The sequence below is a fragment of the Mya arenaria genome, chromosome 3, assembly GCF_026914265.1.
Source record: "Mya arenaria isolate MELC-2E11 chromosome 3, ASM2691426v1".
NCBI classification, from domain to species: Eukaryota; Metazoa; Mollusca; class Bivalvia; order Myida; family Myidae; genus Mya; species Mya arenaria.
The window spans coordinates 19,058,975-19,084,721 of record NC_069124.1 but is presented as its reverse complement, the minus strand read 5'-3'; the positions used below and the strand labels follow the sequence as shown (position 1 = coordinate 19,084,721).

Here is a 25,747-nt window from a genome sequence, read left to right as displayed (position 1 = left end):
GTAAGTTCAACACTAGTTACTTCCCTTGTCTTACAAAAAGCTGTCATCTCATTCGTAATTCTTGGCCATAACTCCAAACCATTCAAGATATTCAAATGAAACTGGGTTTATATATGACAAGCGATGCCTATCACTTGCAGTATTCCTTTTAAAATACATGCATTGTAACATGTACAGTGGCTATGCACTAGCGGATCCAGGGGGGGGGGGGGCGCCCCCGGCGCACGCCCCCCCCCCCCCCTAAAATTCCCGGAGCTTACATGTTCTTTGGTATGGAAACAATAAAATATACTATATTTTCCTATTTTTTCTTCGCTCGCTTCGCTCGCGTATCTTTATACAACATTGCCTTTTGAGATGTACTCGTACACAACACAGAGTGCACGCAATTTAAACGTTCCCGTCTTCCCTTACTGTAATAATTCGGCACTATATAACATGATCATGTTGATGCGCCGTAAAACCCATACAAACAAACACATCAGTCAATTAATTTCCTGTTATATTATATATAATATATAATTATATAAGCCATTTAGTCGTCCTAATAGAAACCTCGTTATGATATTAGAACTATAGGTATGCCCCTGGATCTGCTAGTGCAACCTTTAGAGTGATTAAAAGTTACGCCCCCCTAACCCAAAATCCTGGACCCGCCCCTGCTATGTAAGCAATCAAAATTGGTACTATTTCAAAAAAGATCAGATATCATTATAATATATTTTTTTCAAGTAAAAATCTTATAATTGTATTGAAATGTCATATTGTTACTTTTTAAACAATATCAAAGGACTGAACGGCCATGTTTTAGTGTCCAAGCTATGTAACGATCACCTTTGGCTGATACGGTGCCGTAAAAATATACACTTCCATTTTGTGTGTTTGCATGAACTCCAGATAAGTGTATAACACATTAAGTCCAAGAAAATGGGCACGATTTTTAATGAATAAATTAAAAAGTAAATAATAAGCACAATGAATTCTTTTACAGCAAAGAGAACAAAATAAATAAGTAACGACAAAAGCAATACTGCAATCACAGAAAAAAACGCTTCTGACCAGCACTGAACGTTTTTATAACGTTACGTTAATGAGCATCACGTGTATGAAATTCTTACTGCAAACCGTTTACTCCTTTTCTAAATGAATTTTCCCAAACATCGCAAGCATTCGAACAGATAGGGTCATAAGATAGGGGATGAAATTTAAGATTCCATGAAAAGTATGATCAAATGCCGCCACTTTGTACGTGAACAAATTGTCTCTCTCATTACTTATTCCAGTAAAGACGAATTCTTTCGAGAATCCGTCATCAAGTTTTTCCTTCATAGAATCGATCTCGTCTTTTATAAACGGCTGTCGAAGCCTTGTAACTCCTTCACAGTATTTACACAGACCTTCATAAAGATCGTCTGTTTCTTCCTTAAGATCCACCATTGTCAGCCAAAACATGTAGAAGTCGTCCATTTTGCCCGGATTCGTGTCACGTGGTGTCCCGTTTCTAGGAAACCGACGCGACATCGCGTGAATCTTTTTAAAGTCTTCCATTGCTTGAATTTCGGAGGGAACAAGTTTTTGGGATAGAATTTGTGTAAGTTTTATGCTGTCTAAGAATGTCTGGCTTTTTCTGGAAAACCAGTCCATGTATTTGAGCTTGAGGGAGTTGATGCGCTTGATTTGAGACTTGGTCCTTGTCTTGATGAAGTCTAGTTCGATCATGCTGACGTCGAAGGGGGTATAACTAGGCGGTCCACTGCAAAGATACAAAGAACAAAACGTTACATCAAATTTGTATACACTAACTAAAAGAGGTTTATGCAAATGCTATATTGTGTTTGAATCAATCAAATAAGTATACTAATTCATTGAATATCCGTTAGGTGGAAGCTATGGACGCGTATATCGTATATACTGATGCCGTGTCATGTCAATGTGTAAAATTTTAATATGAATGTCTCGTTTTCTGCCGACTTGATGAGTTTTACAATGCATGTCGACGCGTTCACTTATTAACTGGATATATTAACATACATTTTGTCGACAAATGACACAATAATTGTATACGCTTCCATACAAGACTACTTGACCACGTCATCAATATATACGATTTACGCTTTCATCCAAGACTACATGCCCGCATCGTCAATAAATACAATATACGCTTCCATACAAGACCACATGACCACACCATCAATATATTAGACTACATGACAGCAGCATTCATATATACTATGTACGCTTCCATACAATACTGCTTGACCAGATCATTAAAATGTACGATATACGCCTCCACACAAGACTGCATGACCACGTCATCAATATATATATGACTAACTGACCGTACCATCAATACCAACCATATACGCTCCCATACAATACTACATGACCACATCATCGATATATACGATATACGCTTCCATACAAGACTGCATGACCACATCATAAATATATACGATTCGATACAATACTACTTGACAGCATCATTTAACTGTACGATATACGATTCCATACAAGACTACATGACCATCAATATATTTAAGTCTTACTGACCGTACCATCAATATCAACCATATACGGTTCCATACAAAACTACATGACTGCACCATCAACATATTAGACTAACTGACCATATCATCAATATCAACCATGTACGGTTCCATACAAAACTACATGACCATCAATATATTTAAGTCTTACTGACCGTACCATCAATATCAACCATGTACGGTTCCATACAGGACTACATGACTGCACCATCAACATATTAGACTAACTGACCGTACCATCAATATCAACCATGTACGGTTCCATACAGGACTACATGACTTCACCATCAACATATTAGACTAACTGACCATATCATCAATATCAACCATATACGGTTCCATACAGGACTACATGACTGCACCATCAACATATTAGACTAACTGACCATATCATCAATATCAACCACATACGGTTCCATACAGGACTACATGACTGCACCATCAACATATTAGACTAACTGACCGTACCATCAATATCAACCATATACGGTTCCATACAGGACTACATGACTGCACCATCAAAATATTAGACTAACTGACCGTACCATCAATATCAACCATGTACGGTTCCATACAGGACTACATGACTGCACCATCAAAATATTAGACTAACTGACCATATCATCAATATCAACCATGTACGGTTCCATACAGGACTACATGACTGCACCATCAACATATTAGACTAACTGACCATATCATCAATATCAACCATGTACGGTTCCATACAGGACTACATGACTGTACCATCAACATATTAGACTAACTGACCATATCATCAATATCAACCATATACGGTTCCATACAGGACTACATGACTGCACCATCAACATATTAGACTAACTGACCGTATCATCAATATCAACCATATACGGTTCCATACAAAACTACATGACTTCACCATCAACATATTAGACTAACTGACCATATCATCAATATCAACCATGTACGGTTCCATACAGGACTACATGACTGCACCATCAACATATTAGACTAACTGACCGTATCATCAATATCAACCATGTACGGTTCCATACAGGACTACATGACTGCACCATCAACATATTAGACTAACTGACCATATCATCAATATCAACCATGTACGGTTCCATACAGGACTACATGACTGCACCATCAACATATTAGACTAACTGACCGTATCATCAATATCAACCATGTACGGTTCCATACAGGACTACATGACTGCACCATCAACATATTAGACTAACTGACCGTACCATCAATATCAACCATGTACGGTTCCATACAGGACTACATGACTTTACCATCAACATATTAGACTAACTGACTGTACCATCAATATCAACCATGTACGGTTCCATACAGGACTACATGACTGCACCATCAACATATTAGACTAACTGACCGTATCATCAATATCAACCATGTACGGTTCCATACAGGACTACATGACTGCACCATCAACATATTAGACTAACTGACCGTATCATCAATATCAACCATATACGGTTCCATACAGGACTACATGACTGCACCATCAACATATTAGACTAACTGACCGTACCATCAATATCAACCATGTACGGTTCCATACAGGACTACATGACTTCACCATCAACATATTAGACTAACTGACCATATCATCAATATCAACCATGTACGGTTCCATACAGGACTACATGACTTCACCATCAACATATTAGACTAACTGACCATATCATCAATATCAACCATGTACGGTTCCATACAGGACTACATGACTTCACCATCAACATATTAGACTAACTGACCATATCATCAATATCAACCATGTACGGTTCCATACAGGACTACATGACTGCACCATCAACATATTAGACTAACTGACCATATCATCAATATCAACCATGTACGGTTCCATACAGGACTACATGACTTCACCATCAACATATTAGACTAACTGACCATATCATCAATATCAACCATGTACGGTTCCATACAGGACTACATGACTTCACCATCAACATATTAGACTAACTGACCATATCATCAATATCAACCATATACGGTTCCATACAAAACTACATGACTGCACCATCAACATATTAGACTAACTGACCATATCATCAATATCAACCATATACGGTTCCATACAGGACTACATGACTGCACCATCAACATATTAGACTAACTGACCGTACCATCAATATCAACCATGTACGGTTCCATACAAGACTACATGACTGCACCATCAACATATTAGACTAACTGACCGTATCATCAATATCAACCATGTACGGTTCCATACAGGACTACATGACTGCACCATCAACATATTAGACTAACTGACCATATCATCAATATCAACCATGTACGGTTCCATACAGGACTACATGACTTCACCATCAACATATTAGACTAACTGACCATATCATCAATATCAACCATGTACGGTTCCATACAGGACTACATGACTTCACCATCAACATATTAGACTAACTGACCATATCATCAATATCAACCATGTACGGTTCCATACAGGACTACATGACTTCACCATCAACATATTAGACTAACTGACCATATCATCAATATCAACCATATACGGTTCCATACAGGACTACATGACTGTACCATCAACATATTAGACTAACTGACCGTATCATCAATATCAACCATATACGGTTCCATACAGGACTACATGACTGTACCATCAACATATTAGACTAACTGACCGTACCATCAATATCAACCATGTACGGTTCCATACAGGACTACATGACTGCACCATCAACATATTAGACTAACTGACCATATCATCAATATCAACCATGTACGGTTCCATACAGGACTACATGACTTCACCATCAACATATTAGACTAACTGACCATATCATCAATATCAACCATGTACGGTTCCATACAGGACTACATGACTGCACCATCAAAATATTAGACTAACTGACCATATCATCAATATCAACCATGTACGGTTCCATACAGGACTACATGACTTCACCATCAAAATATTAGACTACATGACTGTACCATCAATATCAACCATGTACGGTTCCATACAGGACTACATGACTTCACCATCAACATATTAGACTAACTGACCATATCATCAATATCAACCATGTACGGTTCCATACAGGACTACATGACTTCACCATCAACATATTAGACTAACTGACTGTACCATCAATATCAACCATGTACGGTTCCATACAGGACTACATGACTGCACCATCAACATATTAGACTAACTGACCGTATCATCAATATCAACCATGTACGGTTCCATACAGGACTACATGACTTCACCATCAACATATTAGACTAACTGACTGTACCATCAATATCAACCATGTACGGTTCCATACAGGACTACATGACTGCACCATCAACATATTAGACTAACTGACCATATCATCAATATCAACCATGTACGGTTCCATACAGGACTACATGACTGCACCATCAACATATTAGACTAACCGACCATATCATCAATATTAACCATGTACGGTTCCATACAGGACTACATGACTGCACCATCAACATATTAGACTAACTGACCGTACCATCAATATCAACCATGTACGGTTCCATACAGGACTACATGACTGCACCATCAACATATTAGACTAACTGACCGTACCATCAATATCAACCATGTACGGTTCCATACAGGACTACATGACTGCACCATCAACATATTAGACTAACTGACCATATCATCAATATCAACCATGTACGGTTCCATACAGGACTACATGACTTCACCATCAACATATTAGACTAACTGACCATATCATCAATATCAACCATGTACGGTTCCATACAGGACTACATGACTGCACCATCAACATATTAGACTAACTGACCATATCATCAATATCAACCATGTACGGTTCCATACAGGACTACATGACTGCACCATCAACATATTAGACTAACTGACCATATCATCAATATCAACCATGTACGGTTCCATACAGGACTACATGACTGCACCATCAACATATTAGACTAACTGACCATATCATCAATATCAACCATGTACGGTTCCATACAGGACTACATGACTTCACCATCAACATATTAGACTAACTGACCATACCATCAATATCAACCATGTACGGTTCCATACAGGACTACATGACTGCACCATCAACATATTAGACTAACTGACCATATCATCAATATTAACCATGTACGGTTCCATACAGGACTACATGACTGCACCATCAACATATTAGACTAACTGACCGTACCATCAATATCAACCATGTACGGTTCCATACAGGACTACATGACTGCACCATCAACATATTAGACTAACTGACCATATCATCAATATCAACCATGTACGGTTCCATACAGGACTACATGACTGCACCATCAACATATTAGACTAACTGACCATATCATCAATATCAACCATGTACGGTTCCATATAGGACTACATGACTGCACCATCAACATATCAGACTAACTGACCATATCATCAATATCAACCATGTACGGTTCCATACAGGACTACATGACTTCACCATCAACATATTAGACTAACTGACCGTATCATCAATATCAACCATGTACGGTTCCATACAGGACTACATGACTTCACCATCAACATATTAGACTAACTGACCGTATCATCAATATCAACCATATACGGTTCCATACAGGACTACATGACTGCACCATCAACATATTAGACTAACTGACCATATCATCAATATCAACCATGTACGGTTCCATACAGGACTACATGACTTCACCATCAACATATTAGACTAACTGACCATATCATCAATATTAACCATGTACGGTTCCATACAGGACTACATGACTTCACCATCAACATATTAGACTAACTGACCATATCATCAATATCAACCATGTACGGTTCCATACAGGACTACATGACTGCACCATCAACATATTAGACTAACTGACCATATCATCAATATTAACCATATACGGTTCCATACAGGACTACATGACTGCACCATCAACATATTAGACTAACTGACCATATCATCAATATTAACCATGTACGGTTCCATACAGGACTACATGACTGCACCATCAACATATTAGACTAACTGACCATATCATCAATATCAACCATGTACGGTTCCATACAGGACTACATGACTGCACCATCAACATATTAGACTAACTGACCGTACCATCAATATCAACCATATACGGTTCCATACAGGACTACATGACTGCACCATCAACATATTAGACTAACTGACCGTACCATCAATATCAACCATGTACGGTTCCATACAGGACTACATGACTGTACCATCAACATATTAGACTAACTGACCATACCATCAATATTAACCATGTACGGTTCCATACAGGACTACATGACTTCACCATCAACATATTAGACTAACTGACCATATCATCAATATCAACCATGTACGGTTCCATACAGGACTACATGACTGCACCATCAACATATTAGACTAACTGACTGTACCATCAATATCAACCATGTACGGTTCCATACAGGACTACATGACTGCACCATCAACATATTAGACTAACTGACCATATCATCAATATCAACCATGTACGGTTCCATACAGGACTACATGACTGCACCATCAACATATTAGACTAACTGACCATATCATCAATATCAACCATGTACGGTTCCATACAGGACTACATGACTTCACCATCAACATATTAGACTAACTGACCATATCATCAATATCAACCATGTACGGTTCCATACAGGACTACATGACTGCACCATCAACATATTAGACTAACTGACCGTATCATCAATATCAACCATGTACGGTTCCATACAGGACTACATGACTGCACCATCAACATATTAGACTAACTGACCGTATCATCAATATCAACCATGTACGGTTCCATACAGGACTACATGACTGCACCATCAACATATTAGACTAACTGACCATATCATCAATATCAACCATGTACGGTTTCATACAAGACTGCATGACCACATCATCAATATATTAGACTAACTGACCGTATCATCAAGATCAACCATATACGCTCGCATTCAAGACTACATGACCACATCATAAATATGTACGATATATGCTATCATACAAGACTAAATGACGCTGCCATAGAAAGCAGACACAATACAAAATAAAAATAAAAACACTTTTGGCACGGAAAACACACTATACGTTCATAGTAGGGACAGACGCATCTTGATCTTGATTTATGAAAACTAAGCACTTACATTATTGAAATGTCATGATAAAGTTTTTTTGCGCTTTGGCAAATATAGATTTTGCGCATCGAGTGCATATAAGTGCACTGAATCAGCATTTTATGACAGCAATAAATAAAGCAGAGATGAATAAATCTTTAAAAGCTTATAACTATTCAAAAAAGCATTATCGTGTTCACAAGTTGCGGCTTTAAATCGCTTATTTCAACAAATTGATCGCTAGTGAATTTTAAATTTTTCAGAAGGGCACTCGAAACCTCTGACGCACAAAATGCATGCTTAAAGTATAAGGTTGTTTTTTTCTAATGTTAAACCAATATTAATATTTCCGACTAGACTGTATGTATGAAAAGAACCCTTTAAGCTGCACTCTCAAAGATTGACAGTTTTGAATGTTCTGATATTTTTTGTCTCGAAATCAGCTGATTTTGGCACCGATGCATTTAAGTCAGTCATACAAGATGACTCAAAAGAGAACAGATCTCAATTATTTGGAAAACTGCCGAACACTCAATTATCTTACAACCTTAGTAACGCTTTTAGCCATGAAACGTCGATTTTCGAAAGGAAATATTAAAAAACAAACTGATCTTTTGTCAGCAGTCTAATAAAATGGTTTCCATTTCCCCAAAAATGACCTACTCTTAAACAAAAATAAAAAAGAGTTGTAAAAACGGTCAATTTGTGAGAGTGCAGCTTTAAAGGGACTCGGACAAATTTAAAAGCGGCTGACTTCGAGTTTTTGATTTCGTTTGAAAAGTGAACAAATGCAAAATGCTTGTAACAAGGATATAACATCTACAAAGGTTCATAATACCTCCATTTTTAATAATTATCGAACAATGAGACTGAATATGCTATATTTTGCCGAAAAGCTTTAGTAACGCTATTTAAAGCTTACGTTTACTAAGTTATGTTCAAATAAGTTTACGCCAGTTAATGTTTGGTCTTTGGTCATAAAATCGAAATTAAGCAAAAAACTCGACTTTAAGAAAGACAATTAACATATGTGAACGGGTCCCTTTAATAACCAACAGTCCCGTTTCAATTAAGGATCTTAGTCGAAAGTTTGTTATCTTAAACTTGTATATTTACGTCAAGAATTGCAAAATCAACAATAACTCCTCAACTTTGTGTTCATTTTTAATACCAGTTTAAGGTCAATTGACACTATATATAAAACGTAGCAAAAGAACGAGCATGTAACACCTAGAACATTTTAATTTACGACTAAAATCTTTATTAAAACGGGCGCCTTTCTGGGGTGGTATTCAATATTCAACTTCAGTTGAATTAAATCTTATGGTCATATATACATCAATGACTTCATTCAATCTATTGGTCAGTTATTTAAAACAAGAAATCCGATTAGCTACATCGTTGTTTTCTGAAGAAATATTGAATACCAGCCCACTCTTACTACGCCGAGCTGTAGTAAAAGTACTTACAAGTAGTCGCGGTACGTGAGATCCATGCCAGCGGAACTGTAGTTGGAGGCGACACTGTATCGGCCAAGCTCGCTGCTGACGCTCTGTCGCCCATTTAGCCGCCCTGTGATCGTCGACCTGAAACATAAAAGGCTTTGAAAATATATGTTTCTGCGTTTAAAAAACAGAAAAAGGCTAACTTTACATAAGTCATTAAAGGACTGAGGAAAAAATGGTATGGTTACCAACACAGTCCAGACATTCTGTAACAACGCGAAATGCATGGGAGAAATTGTCAAAATAAACACAGTTGAAAACAATTGTCCGTGGCTACGGTGAATTGTCTTTAACTTATTTCCCACGATCGCCGTAGTTTAGACCTTTTTACACACTATCAAAGACAGACGACCATGGACATAAAATCAGACAGTGCAAGATTTCCAGACAATACAACAATACAGACTTTGTAATAATATGTTGGTCAAACACTATTATCCTGTAAATTATGTTCTATGACTGAAATGCTGTTTTAATTGGGGCTGTATAATGACATTTTTACACTGCGGGTGAAATAACTTAAAAGGAAAGCCCAGTGGCGGTATTCAATACTGTTCTCAATTGGATCTGGATCTTAGAACGGTGTAGCTAATCGGATTGCTCGATATAAATAACGGACAGTGAATTGAGTCGACGCTGTATGACCTTAAGATTGACTTAATTTGAATATTGAATACCACCCTAGTGTGCGTTCTTCTCCTATATATGTGCCTGTAGATAAATTTGTTTACCATGTTTCATTTTAATTTATATTCACACGCCAATCTTTGACCCTTGATTTGAAAGAAAGAAAAGCTAGATGATAGCACAAGGATATATAAAGAAGTGTGCATTCTCATTGTTAAATCCTTAAAGCCAAGCATGTTGACAGGTCAGGGTGTTAACAAGATAAATCACGAACTGCAACCAGAATGATTATAAGGAATTTCATTTTAAGTATATGTAAGAAAAGAACTTGACACTATTGATAGATAAATAAATAACTGCATCTGTGCGTGTGATTTATGCCTTTATCAATGTTTTGTCCCCGGTGAGATTATGACAGGCACCCGGGCATTCGGAGCTCCTCGGCCATTTTTTTCAAAAACAACATGTTGTTTTTGAAAAAAAAATGGCCGAGAAGTTCCGAATGGCACCCGGGAACTTCGAAGCCTAGAATAACTCCGCTCCCAGGGTTTTAACAAATTGTCCTGCCCCACAGTTTAAATTTCGATAACAATAGATGCAGTTTTTCCAAATCCCCTGGGTGGTTCCGTCTCACACAAAAGCCGGCACTGGCACCGGATTTTCAAACTCGATCATTTAAAAAAATCAACTAAAAATTATAATACCAAAAATGTGAAAAAATATTGAAAAATATTGGAACCACCCAGGGGTTTTAGAAAAACTGCATTTATTGTTATCGAAATTCTAACCCTGGGACACGACAATTTGTGCCAGTGACAAGAGGCGTCGTTTTGGTCACCATCGGAACACGTTCTTTTAACCCCTAAATTGGACACCTGTGTGTACATTTCCTGGAAACTAACTCAAAAATAGTCCAACTCCCTAAACCATCTAGCTGAAATCAATTTGTATAAACTAGAAGTTGAAGTAAGGCTAATCGGTGACTGCCCCAAATTGCAATTTATTTTCACCTACTTCTTGTCTGAAAGGTAAATACAATTAAACCCTCTAAAAGCCGAAATGACAACAACTTTTCATTAAGTCAACAAACCTAGGAGTATATTCCATTTTCTATCCAAATTTTTTTTCAAATTCAAGTTTGTAAATCAATCACACATTTTTGAATATGTATAAGTGGCTTAAGAACTGCGAGTTTAATCTATGACCAGTTTCAACTCTAATCAGCTTTTCTTTTCGCTTCGTATCAAAATATGTTTATAAATACGATTATCTTGAACGAAGCTAACTTAACCACTCAAAGAATGGAACATTTAGTTCCATTTCTGGCAATGAAATCGATCAAAAATTGATTTCAGGAGGCAGAAACAAATGTTCGATTTATAGGGTAGGTAGGTGGCGATATTTTATTTATTTATTTTTTTAATTACGTCTGAATATCATTTTTACATTTAAAACCGTAGTAATTTTGTCTGGGTACATTTATAACGCCGTTTTCCCGTGTAAATTACTACTGACTATGTATCCCCCCTCCCCCCCCCAAAAAAAAATAAATAAATAAAAACTATAAATAAATAAAATCTGTTGTTGATAAGTAATAAGTATACTAAGTATGATAGGAGGCAAACAATTGTGGGAGTCGAAAAACTGTAAACAAACTGATTTATTACGCCATATTTTTCACAGACCACATAATTATATAATGTGTTATTTGCAGTTCCATTTGACATACAAAGGTAGTGGTCAACACATGGGAAGACTTCATAGTTTAGATATGTAGTCCAAAGCATTAACTTCAAATGGAATTTAATTCACCTATGATCTATTTTGCCCAAACAGGCTGTGGTTGAAGTGGAAGGGGGGGGGGGGGGGGGGTAGGTGTCACCCAAAGCGGGTATATAGATATTGAAATCTTGTTATCTTAATCTCGCCCCAGGGTACCGTTTCATCAAAGATTTAAGTGGTAGGTTTAATTATCCTAGCGTCACTGTTTCGTTCATTTACCAATGATTATAAATAGAAAACAAAGTTGGGTGAATAAAAAAATATTTGTTTCCAACTATGATGGACACTCAGGATGATTTGTCAAAAGGCCCAGCGTCGGAGATGTTCTAGGCGTTTAGGCAAAGTTCCTTTCACGGATGATAGTCTAACCGGGTACGTCAATATCACCTTAAGTGTCCGCCGCCGTCGGGGCTAAACATTGTACAATGAGGCATGGATCGAAGGTTTTCCTATTCATGTACAGTCGAACCCCGTTGTCTCGAACTCGCTTAGCTCGAACTCCTCGTTGGCTCGAACTAGATGTAAAGGACCGATTTCTTTAAACTGAGGGTAAACAATCCCGCTTGGCTCGAAATTTCCGAGACTCGAGGTAGTTACGCCGGTCACTGGGAGTTCGAGCCAACGGGGTTCGACTGTATATGGAAGTGGCGTTATATAGTTCAGAAGGTATATAACAACGACCCCACATTCACACAATACAACATATTCGATACAATATTTCATGTTTGTAGGTATTTTGGTACGTTCAATGGACCATCTCAAACAAGTGTCAATGAACACTGATTTTTTTTTCTTTTTTTATATATTTTTATTGCTTGTTTGGTTTAACTGAAACTACATAAATTTCTATATATGTATATCTTAAAGGTGCACTCTAACTCCCAGTTAAGATTGACCACAATTAATAGTATTGTTTTAATATTCCAAAAAAGGTGAATAAATGTCGAAAACAATGGTTCTTATGAAAGATACCGGAGTTTAATTTGAAAGAAATGAGCATAAAACACGGTAGTTCTACCTTATGAGACTATAGTAGACCACAGTAAATCTTTTAGCTTTCACCAATCATTTTTATCTTTTTACGCTTTCTGTATTAAATTCACGGTTATAATCTTTTTACCAGTAATTGATATTATTCATAAATGCATTATTTTGTAGGTAGTTGAAGGTTCATCAGTCAAAATTGATGATTGTTATTCATGTGTATTTTGAATAAGAGTGTCATTCTAAGTTCACTCCGTTTATACTCTGTAATGGCTCCATTAAAGAATGATCAAGTTTAATGAATAGTGTTTTTTGTGTTTTTTTTAGGTGAACTTACTGTCAACTTATTGCCAAACTAATTTGTGAGTGTGTTTATATAAACCTTCAAAATAAGAAACTAGGAATTAAAATTGATCATACTTAATGGTGCCATTATAGAATATGAACGGAATTAACTTAAAATCATCGCTTGCTAATCCATATGTTTTGTTTGGTCATTGTAAACTGAACCTTGTATGACCTAATAAGATCAATATATGTTCGATTTCCTAAATAGTTCACCGGCATTCTACCTTTATTGTTGGTACTTACCTAATAAACTACTAATCACCTTGCGGTTTTAGCATTTCTTAGCATACATTGTAAACAAGTGTGTAAGATCCCCCTAGAGTCTTATACTAGTATATATATATATGGTTTGATATTAACATTAAAAGCACATAAGCTGCGGTATTAGAGTAATGAAATATTTCGAAAAGTTTGAACAACATTAAATAAAAGTAATTCCAAAAATATAAAGATTAAGAAAAATAGAAGAAAAATGAAAAAACAAAACGGGTTGAGGTTTTGGACCACTATAGACCAGGTATTTACCGCTGATCCACTGTGACTTTGATATATAACACTTTAATCACAAATCAGTAATAAACAAATCGGAATGTGTCAAACATTCAAATGTCTATGTTTTAAAAAGCGTTCAAGAGGCCTTATGCAACCAGTAATGTATTTCTTTATTCCTGAATATAAACACTTACTGGTCAGAGTCGTGAAGGTGGCCATAAAGGGACATAATATGTGCGCGAAAAAGTTTTAATTTCATTGCATTATAATGTTCAACTCATTGGACTTTAACATCATAACTCTCAAAACATTTGATTTGCGTACAGATAAAAAATGTTAGCGAAATGTTGGCGCTTTTTAACTAGGCAATTAGTGGCCACGTAGATATTAAATGATTTGTTTGTTTATAAAGGCTATATATTACACAACATATGTTTTGATCATTAAAGTATAATAATTAATTAAAATTAATACGCTTCTTTTGTACAACTATTAAGAGCTCATCTTTACTGCCCCCCCCCCCCCCCATTAAGAGCACACACCGCCCCTCCCCCATTAAGAGCACATCTATACTGCCCCCACCCCCTCCCCCATTAAGAGCACATCTATACTGCCCCTTCCCCCATTAAGAGCACATCTATACTGCCCACCTCCCCATTAAGAGCACATCTATACTGCCCCATCCCCATTAAGAGCACATCTATACTGCCCCTCTACCATTAAGAGCACATCTATACTGCCCACCTCCCCATTAAGAGCACAGCTATACCGCCCCTACCCCCTCCCCCATTAAGAGCACATCTATACTGCCCCCCTACCCCCATTAAGAGCACATCTATACCGCCCCCTCTACCATTAAGAGCACATCTATACTGCCCACCTACCCCCATTAAGAGCACATCTATACTGCCCCATCCCCATTAAGAGCACATCTATACTGCCCACCTACCATTAAGAGCACATCTATACTGCCCACCTCCCCATTAAGAGCACATCTATACTGCCCACCTACCATTAAGAGCACATCTATACTGCCCCTCTACCATTAAGAGCACATCTATACTGCCCACCTCCCCATTAAGAGCACAGCTATACCGCCCCTACCCCCTCCCCCATTAAGAGCACATCTATACTGCCCCCCTACCCCCATTAAGAGCACATCTATACCGACCCCTACCCCCATTAAGAGCACATCTATACTGCCCACCTACCATTAAGAGCACATCTATACTGCCCCTCTACCATTAAGAGCACATCTATACTGCCCACCTCCCCATCAAGAGCACAGCTATACCGCCCCTACCCCCTCCCCCATTAAGAGCACATCTATACTGCCCCCCCTACCCCCATTAAGAGCACATCTATACTGCCCCCTCTACCATTAAGAGCACATCTATACTGCCCACCTACCCCCATTAAGAGCACATCTATACTGCCCCCTCTACCATTAAGAGCACATCTATACTGCCCACCTACCCCCATTAAGAGCACATCTATACTGCCCCCTCCCCCCATTAAGAGCACATCTATACTGCCCCCTCTACCATTAAGAGCACATCTATACTGCCCACCTACCCCCATTAAGAGCACATCTATACCGCCCCCTACCCCCATTAAGAGCACATCTATACTGCCCACCTACCATTAAGAGCACATCTATACTGCCCCTCTACCATTAAGAGCACATCTATACTGCCCACCTCCCCATTAAGAGCACATCTATACTGCCCCCTCCCCCATTAAGAGCACATCTATACTGCCCCCCTACCCCCATTAAGAGCACATCTATACTGCCCCCTCTACCATTAAGAGCACATCTATACTGCCCACCTACCCCCATTAAGAGCACATCTATACTGCCCCCTCTACCATTAAGAGCACATCTATACTGCCCACCTACCCCCATTAAGAGCACATCTATACTGCCCACCTACCCGCATTAAGAGCACATCTATACTGCCCCCTCTACCATTAAGAGCACATCTATACTGCCCACCTACCCCCATTAAGAGCACATCTATACTGCCCCATCCCCATTAAGAGCACATCTATACTGCCCACCTCCCCATTAAGAGCACAGCTATACTGCCCACCTACCCCCATTAAGAGCACATCTATACTGCCCCCTCCCCCCATTAAGAGCACATCTATACTGCCCCCCTACCCCCATTAAGAGCACATCTATACTGCCCACCTACCCCCATTAAGAGCACATCTATACCGCCCCCTCCCCCCATTAAGAGCACATCTATACTGCCCTCTCTCCCATTAAGAGCACATCTATACTGCCCCCTCTACCATTAAGAGCACAGCTATACCGCCCCCTCCCCCCATTAAGAGCACATCTATACTGCCCCCCTCTACCATTAAGAGCACAGCTATACCGCCCCCTCCCCCCATTAAGAGCACATCTATACTGCCCCATCCCCATTAAGAGCACATCTATACTGCCCACCTCCCCATTAAGAGCACAGCTATACTGCCCCCTCTACCATTAAGAGCACATCTATACTGCCCACCTCCCCATTAAGAGCACAGCTATACCGCCCCATCCCCCATTAAGAGCACATCTATACTGCCCCATCCCCATTAAGAGCACATCTATACTGCCCACCTCCCCATTAAGAGCACAGCTATACCGCCCCCTCCCCCATTAAGAGCACATCTATACTGCCCACCTCCCCATTAAGAGCACAGCTATACCGCCCCCTCCCCCATTAAGAGCACATCTATACTGCCCTCTCTCCCATTAAGAGCACATCTATACTGCCCACCTCCCCCTTAAGAGCACAGCTATACTGCCCCTACCCCCATTAAGAGCACATCTATACCGCCCCCTCCCCCCATTAAGAGCACAGCTATACTGCCCCTACCCCCATTAAGAGCACATCTATACCGCCCCCTCCCCCCATTAAGAGCACATCTATACCGCCCCCTCCCCCCATTAAGAGCACATCTATACCGCCCCCTACCCCCATTAAGAGCACATCTATACCGCCCCCTCCCCCCATTAAGAGCACAGCTATACTGCCCCTACCCCCATTAAGAGCACATCTATACCGCCCCCTCCCCCCATTAAGAGCACATCTATACCGCCCCCTCCCCCCATTAAGAGCACATCTATACCGCCCCCTACCCCCATTAAGAGCACAGCTATACTGCCCCTACCCCCATTAAGAGCACATCTATACTGCCCCCTCTACCATTAAGAGCACATCTATACTGCCCTTTCTCCCATTAAGAGCACATCTATACTGCCCACCTCCCCATTAAGAGCACAGCTATACTGCCCCTACCCCCATTAAGAGCACATCTATACCGCCCCCTCCCCCCATTAAGAGCACAGCTATACTGCCCCTACCCCCATTAAGAGCACATCTATACCGCCCCCTCCCCCCATTAAGAGCACATCTATACCGCCCCCTCCCCCCATTAAGAGCACATCTATACCGCCCCCTACCCCCATTAAGAGCACATCTATACCGCCCCCTCCCCCCATTAAGAGCACAGCTATACTGCCCCTACCCCCATTAAGAGCACATCTATACCGCCCCCTCCCCCCATTAAGAGCACATCTATACCGCCCCCTCCCCCCATTAAGAGCACATCTATACCGCCCCCTACCCCCATTAAGAGCACAGCTATACTGCCCCTACCCCCATTAAGAGCACATCTATACTGCCCACCTCCCCATTAAGAGCACAGCTATACTGCCCCCTCTACCATTAAGAGCACAGCTATACTGCCCCCTCTACCATTAAGAGCACATCTATACCGCCCCCTCCCCCCATTAAGAGCACAGCTATACTGCCCCTCCCCCCATTAAGAGCACAGCTATACTGCCCCTACCCCCATTAAGAGCACATCTATACTGCCCCCTCTACCATTAAGAGCACATCTATACTGCCCACCTCCCCATTAAGAGCACAGCTATACTGCCCTCTCTCCCATTAAGAGCACATCTATACTGCCCACCTCCCCATTAAGAGCACATCTATACTGCCCCATCCCCATTAAGAGCACATCTATACCGCCCCCTCCCCCCATTAAGAGCACAGCTATACTGCCCCTACCCCCATTAAGAGCACATATATACCGCCCCCTCCCCCCATTAAGAGCACATCTATACCGCCCCCTCCCCCCATTAAGAGCACATCTATACCGCCCCCTCCCCCCATTAAGAGCACAGCTATACTGCCCCTACCCCCATTAAGAGCACATCTATACCGCCCCCTCCCCCCATTAAGAGCACATCTATACCGCCCCCTACCCCCATTAAGAGCACATCTATACTGCCCACCTCCCCATTAAGAGCACAGCTATACCGCCCCCTCCCCCATTAAGAGCACATCTATACTGCCCTCTCTCCCATTAAGAGCACATCTATACTGCCCACCTCCCCATTAAGAGCACATCTATACTGCCCCATCCCCATTAAGAGCACATCTATACCGCCCCCTCCCCCCATTAAGAGCACAGCTATACTGCCCCTACCCCCATTAAGAGCACATCTATACCGCCCCCTCCCCCAATTAAGAGCACATCTATACCGCCCCCTCCCCCCATTAAGAGCACATCTATACCGCCCCCTACCCCCATTAAGAGCACAGCTATACTGCCCCTACCCCCATTAAGAGCACATCTATACCGCCCCCTACCCCCATTAAGAGCACAGCTATACTGCCCCTACCCCCATTAAGAGCACATCTATACTGCCCACCTCCCCATTAAGAGCACAGCTATACCGCCCCTACCCCCTCCCCCATTAAGAGCACATCTATACCGCCCCCTACCCCCTCCCCCATTAAGAGCACATCTATACCGCCCCTACCCCCTCCCCCATTAAGAGCACATCTATACCGCCCCCTACCCCCATTAAGAGCACAGCTATACTGCCCCTACCCCCATTAAGAGCACATCTATACTGCCCACCTCCCCATTAAGAGCACAGCTATACCGCCCCCTCCCCCATTAAGAGCACATCTATACTGCCCTCTCTCCCATTAAGAGCACATCTATACTGCCCACCTCCCCATTAAGAGCACAGCTATACTGCCCCCCGCCCCTCCCCCATTAAGAGCACATCTATACTGCCCCCCTCCCCCCATTAAGAGCACAGCTATACTGCCCCTACCCCCATTAAGAGCACATCTATACCGCCCCCTCCCCCCATTAAGAGCACATCTATACCGCCCCCTCCCCCCATTAAGAGCACATCTATACCGCCCCCTCCCCCCATTAAGAGCACAGCTATACTGCCCCTACCCCCATTAAGAGCACATCTATACCGCCCCCTCCCCCCATTAAGAGCACATCTATACCGCCCCCTACCCCCATTAAGAGCACAGCTATACTGCCCACCTCCCCATTAAGAGCACAGCTATACCGCCCCCTCCCCCATTAAGAGCACATCTATACTGCCCTCTCTCCCATTAAGAGCACATCTATACTGCCCACCTCCCCATTAAGAGCACATCTATACTGCCCCATCCCCATTAAGAGCACATCTATACCGCCCCCTCCCCCCATTAAGAGCACAGCTATACTGCCCCTACCCCCATTAAGAGCACATCTATACCGCCCCCTCCCCCCATTAAGAGCACATCTATACCGCCCCCTCCCCCCATTAAGAGCACATCTATACTGCCCCCTACCCCCATTAAGAGCACAGCTATACTGCCCCTACCCCCATTAAGAGCACATCTATACCGCCCCCTACCCCCATTAAGAGCACAGCTATACTGCCCCTACCCCCATTAAGAGCACATCTATACTGCCCACCTCCCCATTAAGAGCACAGCTATACCGCCCCTACCCCCTCCCCCATTAAGAGCACATCTATACCGCCCCCTCTACCATTAAGAGCACATCTATACCGCCCCTACCCCCTCCCCCATTAAGAGCACATCTATACCGCCCCCTACCCCCATTAAGAGCACAGCTATACTGCCCCTACCCCCATTAAGAGCACATCTATACTGCCCACCTCCCCATTAAGAGCACATCTATACCGCCCCCTCCCCCATTAAGAGCACATCTATACTGCCCTCTCTCCCATTAAGAGCACATCTATACTGCCCACCTCCCCATTAAGAGCACAGCTATACTGCCCCCCGCCCCTCCCCCATTAAGAGCACATCTATACTGCCCCCCTCCCCTCATTAAGAGCAAATCTATACTGCCCCCTACCCCCATTAAGAGCACATCTATACTGCCCCCTCCCCATTAAGAGCACATCTATACTGCCCCCCCCCCCCGTTTATGTCACAAGGAAGACGTAAGACAGGTTGGATTGAAAAGATCAGGCATTTATATTAAATGCCATACGATTTATTGTAAACCATGCGTTATTAGGTAACGTGACACAATTTATCTACCAATATACGTATAAGACCCTTTGGACAAAGCGGCAACTTTGATTTAACTCTTTACCAATGAGGAAACTACGACAATGTGTACTTTAGCATATCGTTTGTCATATTCTTAGCGACAGGTTTGCCTTCATTGATAATAATAAAAATCAGTGAAAATTCATATTAACATGAATATTTCATTGAAGTCCATTGTAAAATAAATATTAACGCTGAACGAAAGGCAGGCAACGAATTGAAATTAGATAGATGCAATAGAAAAATATGTCTCTTAATATATCTCGATCACAAAGGAATTCGTGAGCGATTAGCATAACCCGATAATCTCAGAGAAGTTGGATTTGTTGCTGTCAGGTCATGTGGATTTGCAATAATAAAGTACAAAGGCTGGTTTAAAAAGGTGAAATCTGTAGTTATTTATTCTACTTGTGACATCACTAGGCATCGCTCTCCCAAACGTCTGGTGTGTTTTTTTACTATGCTTCACTATACTTTTTACTCTATTGGTCAGTTAGTAATAACAAGTAATCCGATTAGCTACATCGTTTTTAGATCCGATTAAGACCAATATCGAATACCAGCCTTGAACACCCCATCTTAAATCCCTTCAACATGAAAGAGTGCATGTACAGGTGTACCTACTGGTGCCCTTTACTAGTATTTCAGCTAAAACGTTATAGCGTCGATGAAGGCAGAATAGTACACACGCTGGTCCATGAGGGCAGAAGGGTGCTACCATTGAGAAGACCACCAGGACTCTGCCTTCGTAGAACAAAATGTTAAATGCTTAAGATTTGCTATAACTTGTAATGAAACTCATTTCCTAACACTTCCTTTAAAGTTTAAACTCATCATTTTCAATTTTTTAACGTCGCTAAAAGAGGTGTCTTCTTTTCCATGTCCCTATTTTGCAGCATCTTGTTCTTTTTCTGCATCACACTGTCTCTCTTCTACAGCAACATGTCCTTTTACAAAACCTGGCTTAAACCAAACCTTTATAAATATATTACTGCTACACGCTTCCCTGCTTTGTTCACTAGCGCATCCAGGGGCGGGGCACCCGGCGCCCCCGCTCACTCACTCCATGGTTACTTTTTATTTCAATATAGGAGAAAGAAAGTAATAAAATACGCACCAAATGCACCGTTACGGATTAGAAATTGTTAAATTATTCGAGGGGGAGTACCCCGAAACCACCCATGCCAACTTTTTTATCTAAATAAATTCCGTTTTGAGGGTTTAGCGCAAAAGGTTACGACCATAAGTTACGCCCCCTCTAACGTGCTCCTGGATCCGCACCTACATTATCGTCTTGAACCTTTTGAGAGTTTGTTCTCTATGCACCCAAATCACCGGATTACACATTAAAGCTGCACCCCCACAGACTGAGCGTTTTGACAACTTTTTATTTATTTTGTTTGTCTTGGAACGAGCTAATTGATGCGAAATGCATGTAAACCAGTCTATAAGACTGCTGACAAAACAATAGATCGCAGATTTTTATATTTAGGTTCAAAACTTGATGTTTTACACATTTCTCTAAAACCGTTAGTAACGCTTTTTAGCCATAAAACATTAATTTTCGAACGGAAATAGGAAAATATACGATCTGATCTTTTGTCAGCAGTCTTTTATCATTGGTTTACAGATAATTACGCAAAAATATGATCATTCCAAGACAGAAAAGTAGTAAAAACAGTAAATCTGTGAGAGTGCAGCTTTAATATAACTAATAAATGAAAACATGTAAATTAGTCTCACGATACTTCTCAACTGGCGTCAAATTTCAAAACTGCTACAAATATATTCATTCTGCATAATTTATTACCGTGCAAAACCTTCATGATCACATATAACTTTCAAATCAGAATTATTTTCATACGGTGCATTTAATCAGAGTATACGAAAATCGGCAATTTCAAAACAGATTCCAATAATTTTGCACTTGTTTGTACTGTGGATTAATTTTGCAGGTGATTTTGAAGTGAGTTTGGCAGACATTTGTCAACCATTTATTACGGCAGTTGATTATCAATGTCGCAAGTGAAGATCACTGTAAACAGATAGATGTATCACTTCAGAAAAACGTTCAATATCGCTGATATTGATAATGAAATATAATAGAACGAAATTGAAAATATGAAACGGGATAAAACTGAAGAGCTTTTTATTACAGCTTTACTGTTGTCATATTGATTTCTGTAGAGAAATAATGTGATACAATAACTATTATGTGTATTTTAAACGTTAAAAATCTGCCCTCAAGAATGAACATATTCTTTACTTTGATCACGAATGTAATCATTTTTTTATCCTACAAACTTTCTGTTCTTGTATGCTTGTTTTAAAGTTCAGTAAACGTGGCTTTCGTAGGGCAGAAATAACGTTTTGGCGTCATTTCGGTGACGTCATTTAAACAAAATCAATCCGGGATAGTGAATGCTACGTTACTTTTATTAATTAGTACGGGAACCAAAATCTATAAAAGCAGATAACTTTCACAGCAGTGATAATAACATGATTGAAAATAACATGATACATAACCGAAAAGCTTAAAATAAAACGTTATGTTCCAAAATAGCAAATATTTCGAAAACATGATATGTGGTCAATTTACACGAGCTACATAATTTAAACCATCCAGCTTTCATTCATCGAGGTTCTTCCCTTTCTTGGCATCTAAATTTGAATTTAGGGGGTGCGGATGGAAGCAAGAAGAAGAAGAAGAAGAAGAAGAAGAAGAAGAAGAAGAAGAAGAAGAAGAAGAAGAAGAAGAAGAAGAAGAAGGAGGAGGAGGAGGAGGAGGAGAGTTTATAGAAATTAGCTTATATATCATAAACACTAATCGAACGAATACAAATATATACACTCATCAATATCAATTTGGCCCTCAAATGTGTTTGCACAGACTACCAGGGTATAGAAAATTGTACCGCGCCGTTTATAATGACTGCCTTCAATAACAAATCTATTAAACATAATAAGCGAGTTTCTTTTGTAGTTAAATGTAAAAGATAAATAGATACAGGAATAGGTTTCTTTTTTAAATAAATAACACAAGAGGGCTTGTCATATGTCACAGTCAAGGTAAATAGCAAAAAGTATAAGACTTGAATAGTAACACCGGGTTAAAGGCAGAAAATCATTAATTTGAATTAAGGTTCTTAATAAGAGCCGCTTATGTCTTGTTAAGCTGTTTCAAGTATTAGAATCGGAAGGGTAAAAGATAGATAATATTCTTTGGCAATTAAAGTCTAGTTTTGAGCAAGACCTTGTCGTTCATTAAGGCTTAATTGCAAATATCGTCCATAATCCGATCCAGTCCGTAACGCTGTCATCATAGTTTTCATTAAAGATTTAAATATACCAGGAACAGTTCGATATCTTAAGATTTCAGTTGCACTTCAGAGAATCGAAATGAAACCTGTGGTACTTTCTTGGAAATTATTATTGTCATGTTTGGGGTTCTGCGCTGGCTGTTGTACCACATGGTACTTTTAAAGTACACCTGTATATTTGTTTCTTCTAAATGTAGTATTTGAACAATTGTATTATAAAATATGTATATGACACGTCGGTGGTTAGTATCAAAGAGCGTCGTGTCGAGGATGCATGTGTTACCTTCCTGCCGGGTTCCAAACTCGGTGTGGGGGCTAGTAAGACCTTCCCCGAGGAATTAATTGGACATACTTGTCTTAAATATCCCAAATTATATTCAACATAGCATATAAGCTCGAAAAGTGTTAGGAAGGTGGAGCGTCAGCTGCGACAGCTCCCCCACCCCCTAAATCCGCTATAATGTATTAAGCAACATAGATTATAGTGTAAATAACTTACCCTAAGTCCAGCTTCGGTATATCCATCTTGCTGTCAGTTCCGTTTCTTAGTTCCATGGCAACGGATGTCAGCAAACTTTCTTTGGAACAACCCTATTCGATAATGCTGCGCCAATATATTATTATCGGTATTTATCACCGCGGCAATAAGTTTATTTGCTCTGTTTTCAACGTGTTCGTGACCGATGTCTTATATTTTATAGATCTGAGATCAGCTTCATGGTTAAATCACTTTTTGGAATCGCAGAAAACATGTACTATTTATCCTCTTTTTTTTGGAAATTATTCATACCAACTTCAGAAAAAGTCCATCTTTAAATCGCTATGGCAACACCGAATGTCGCTCATCATAGAATTCCAAACCGGCGAATATTTAATCCCTAACCGGTTTTGAGGCCAAGCGTTGAACAAGTTTCCTTGGACAATTTATGACACTCAATATCGACTGTGGCTACCGATGAAGTATACGAGACCTTCCGTTCCTGTTTGTTTCATACATTTAAGAATGGGTTTTATTGAACTTTAACCAAGGCGTATCGAACTGTGTTTCACTCGATATCACTGGTAAACCCACTATTAAAACTTCATCGACATTAAAAGGGAATACCACTGATCATAAACCCACAGACCCGGCTTATTTATTGGAATGATTAACCGTATTAGGTTTCCATACAATTTTATTTGGTGATCTAATGTTTCACAATTTATTAACGGAACTGAAGTTGTGTATCTCCAGTAGAAGAAAGCAAACAAGAAATCTAATCAAACAGCGTTATTAGAACAAGAAGCGCATTGATCTTGATCTGAAATATGCGATGTATACTACTCAAATTTTGCTACGTATCACAATTAAGTATCACGTGAATTTATTTCGGCTGCAAAATATAAAGATGTTTGAAGAAGCACAAATACAAACAGTGAGTGTTTTCGTTATCGACGCTATTAAAACAGACTCATTGGGATGATTGTTCAGAATTTTGTTCAAGTTAACAACGGTGTTAACGTCATCGTTGTTAACTTCCAAATATACATTGCTCTGGAAGTTTCACAGATACGT

At 40.1% G+C, this 25,747-nt stretch overlaps 1 protein-coding gene across 1 annotated transcript; it reads right to left on the bottom strand.

The window, feature by feature from the left end:
- Positions 1-726: 726 nt before the first annotated feature.
- Positions 727-25,293, bottom strand: LOC128228763 (uncharacterized). Its single transcript, XM_052940262.1, has 3 exons — positions 24,692-25,293; positions 10,215-10,331; positions 727-1,753 (listed from the first exon to the last, which is right to left on the bottom strand). The coding sequence occupies exons 1-3, from the start codon at positions 24,745-24,747 to the stop codon at positions 1,129-1,131; spliced, it is 798 nt and encodes a 265-aa protein (XP_052796222.1). The 5' UTR covers positions 24,748-25,293; the 3' UTR covers positions 727-1,128.
- Between the last annotated feature and the right edge of the window lie 454 nt (positions 25,294-25,747).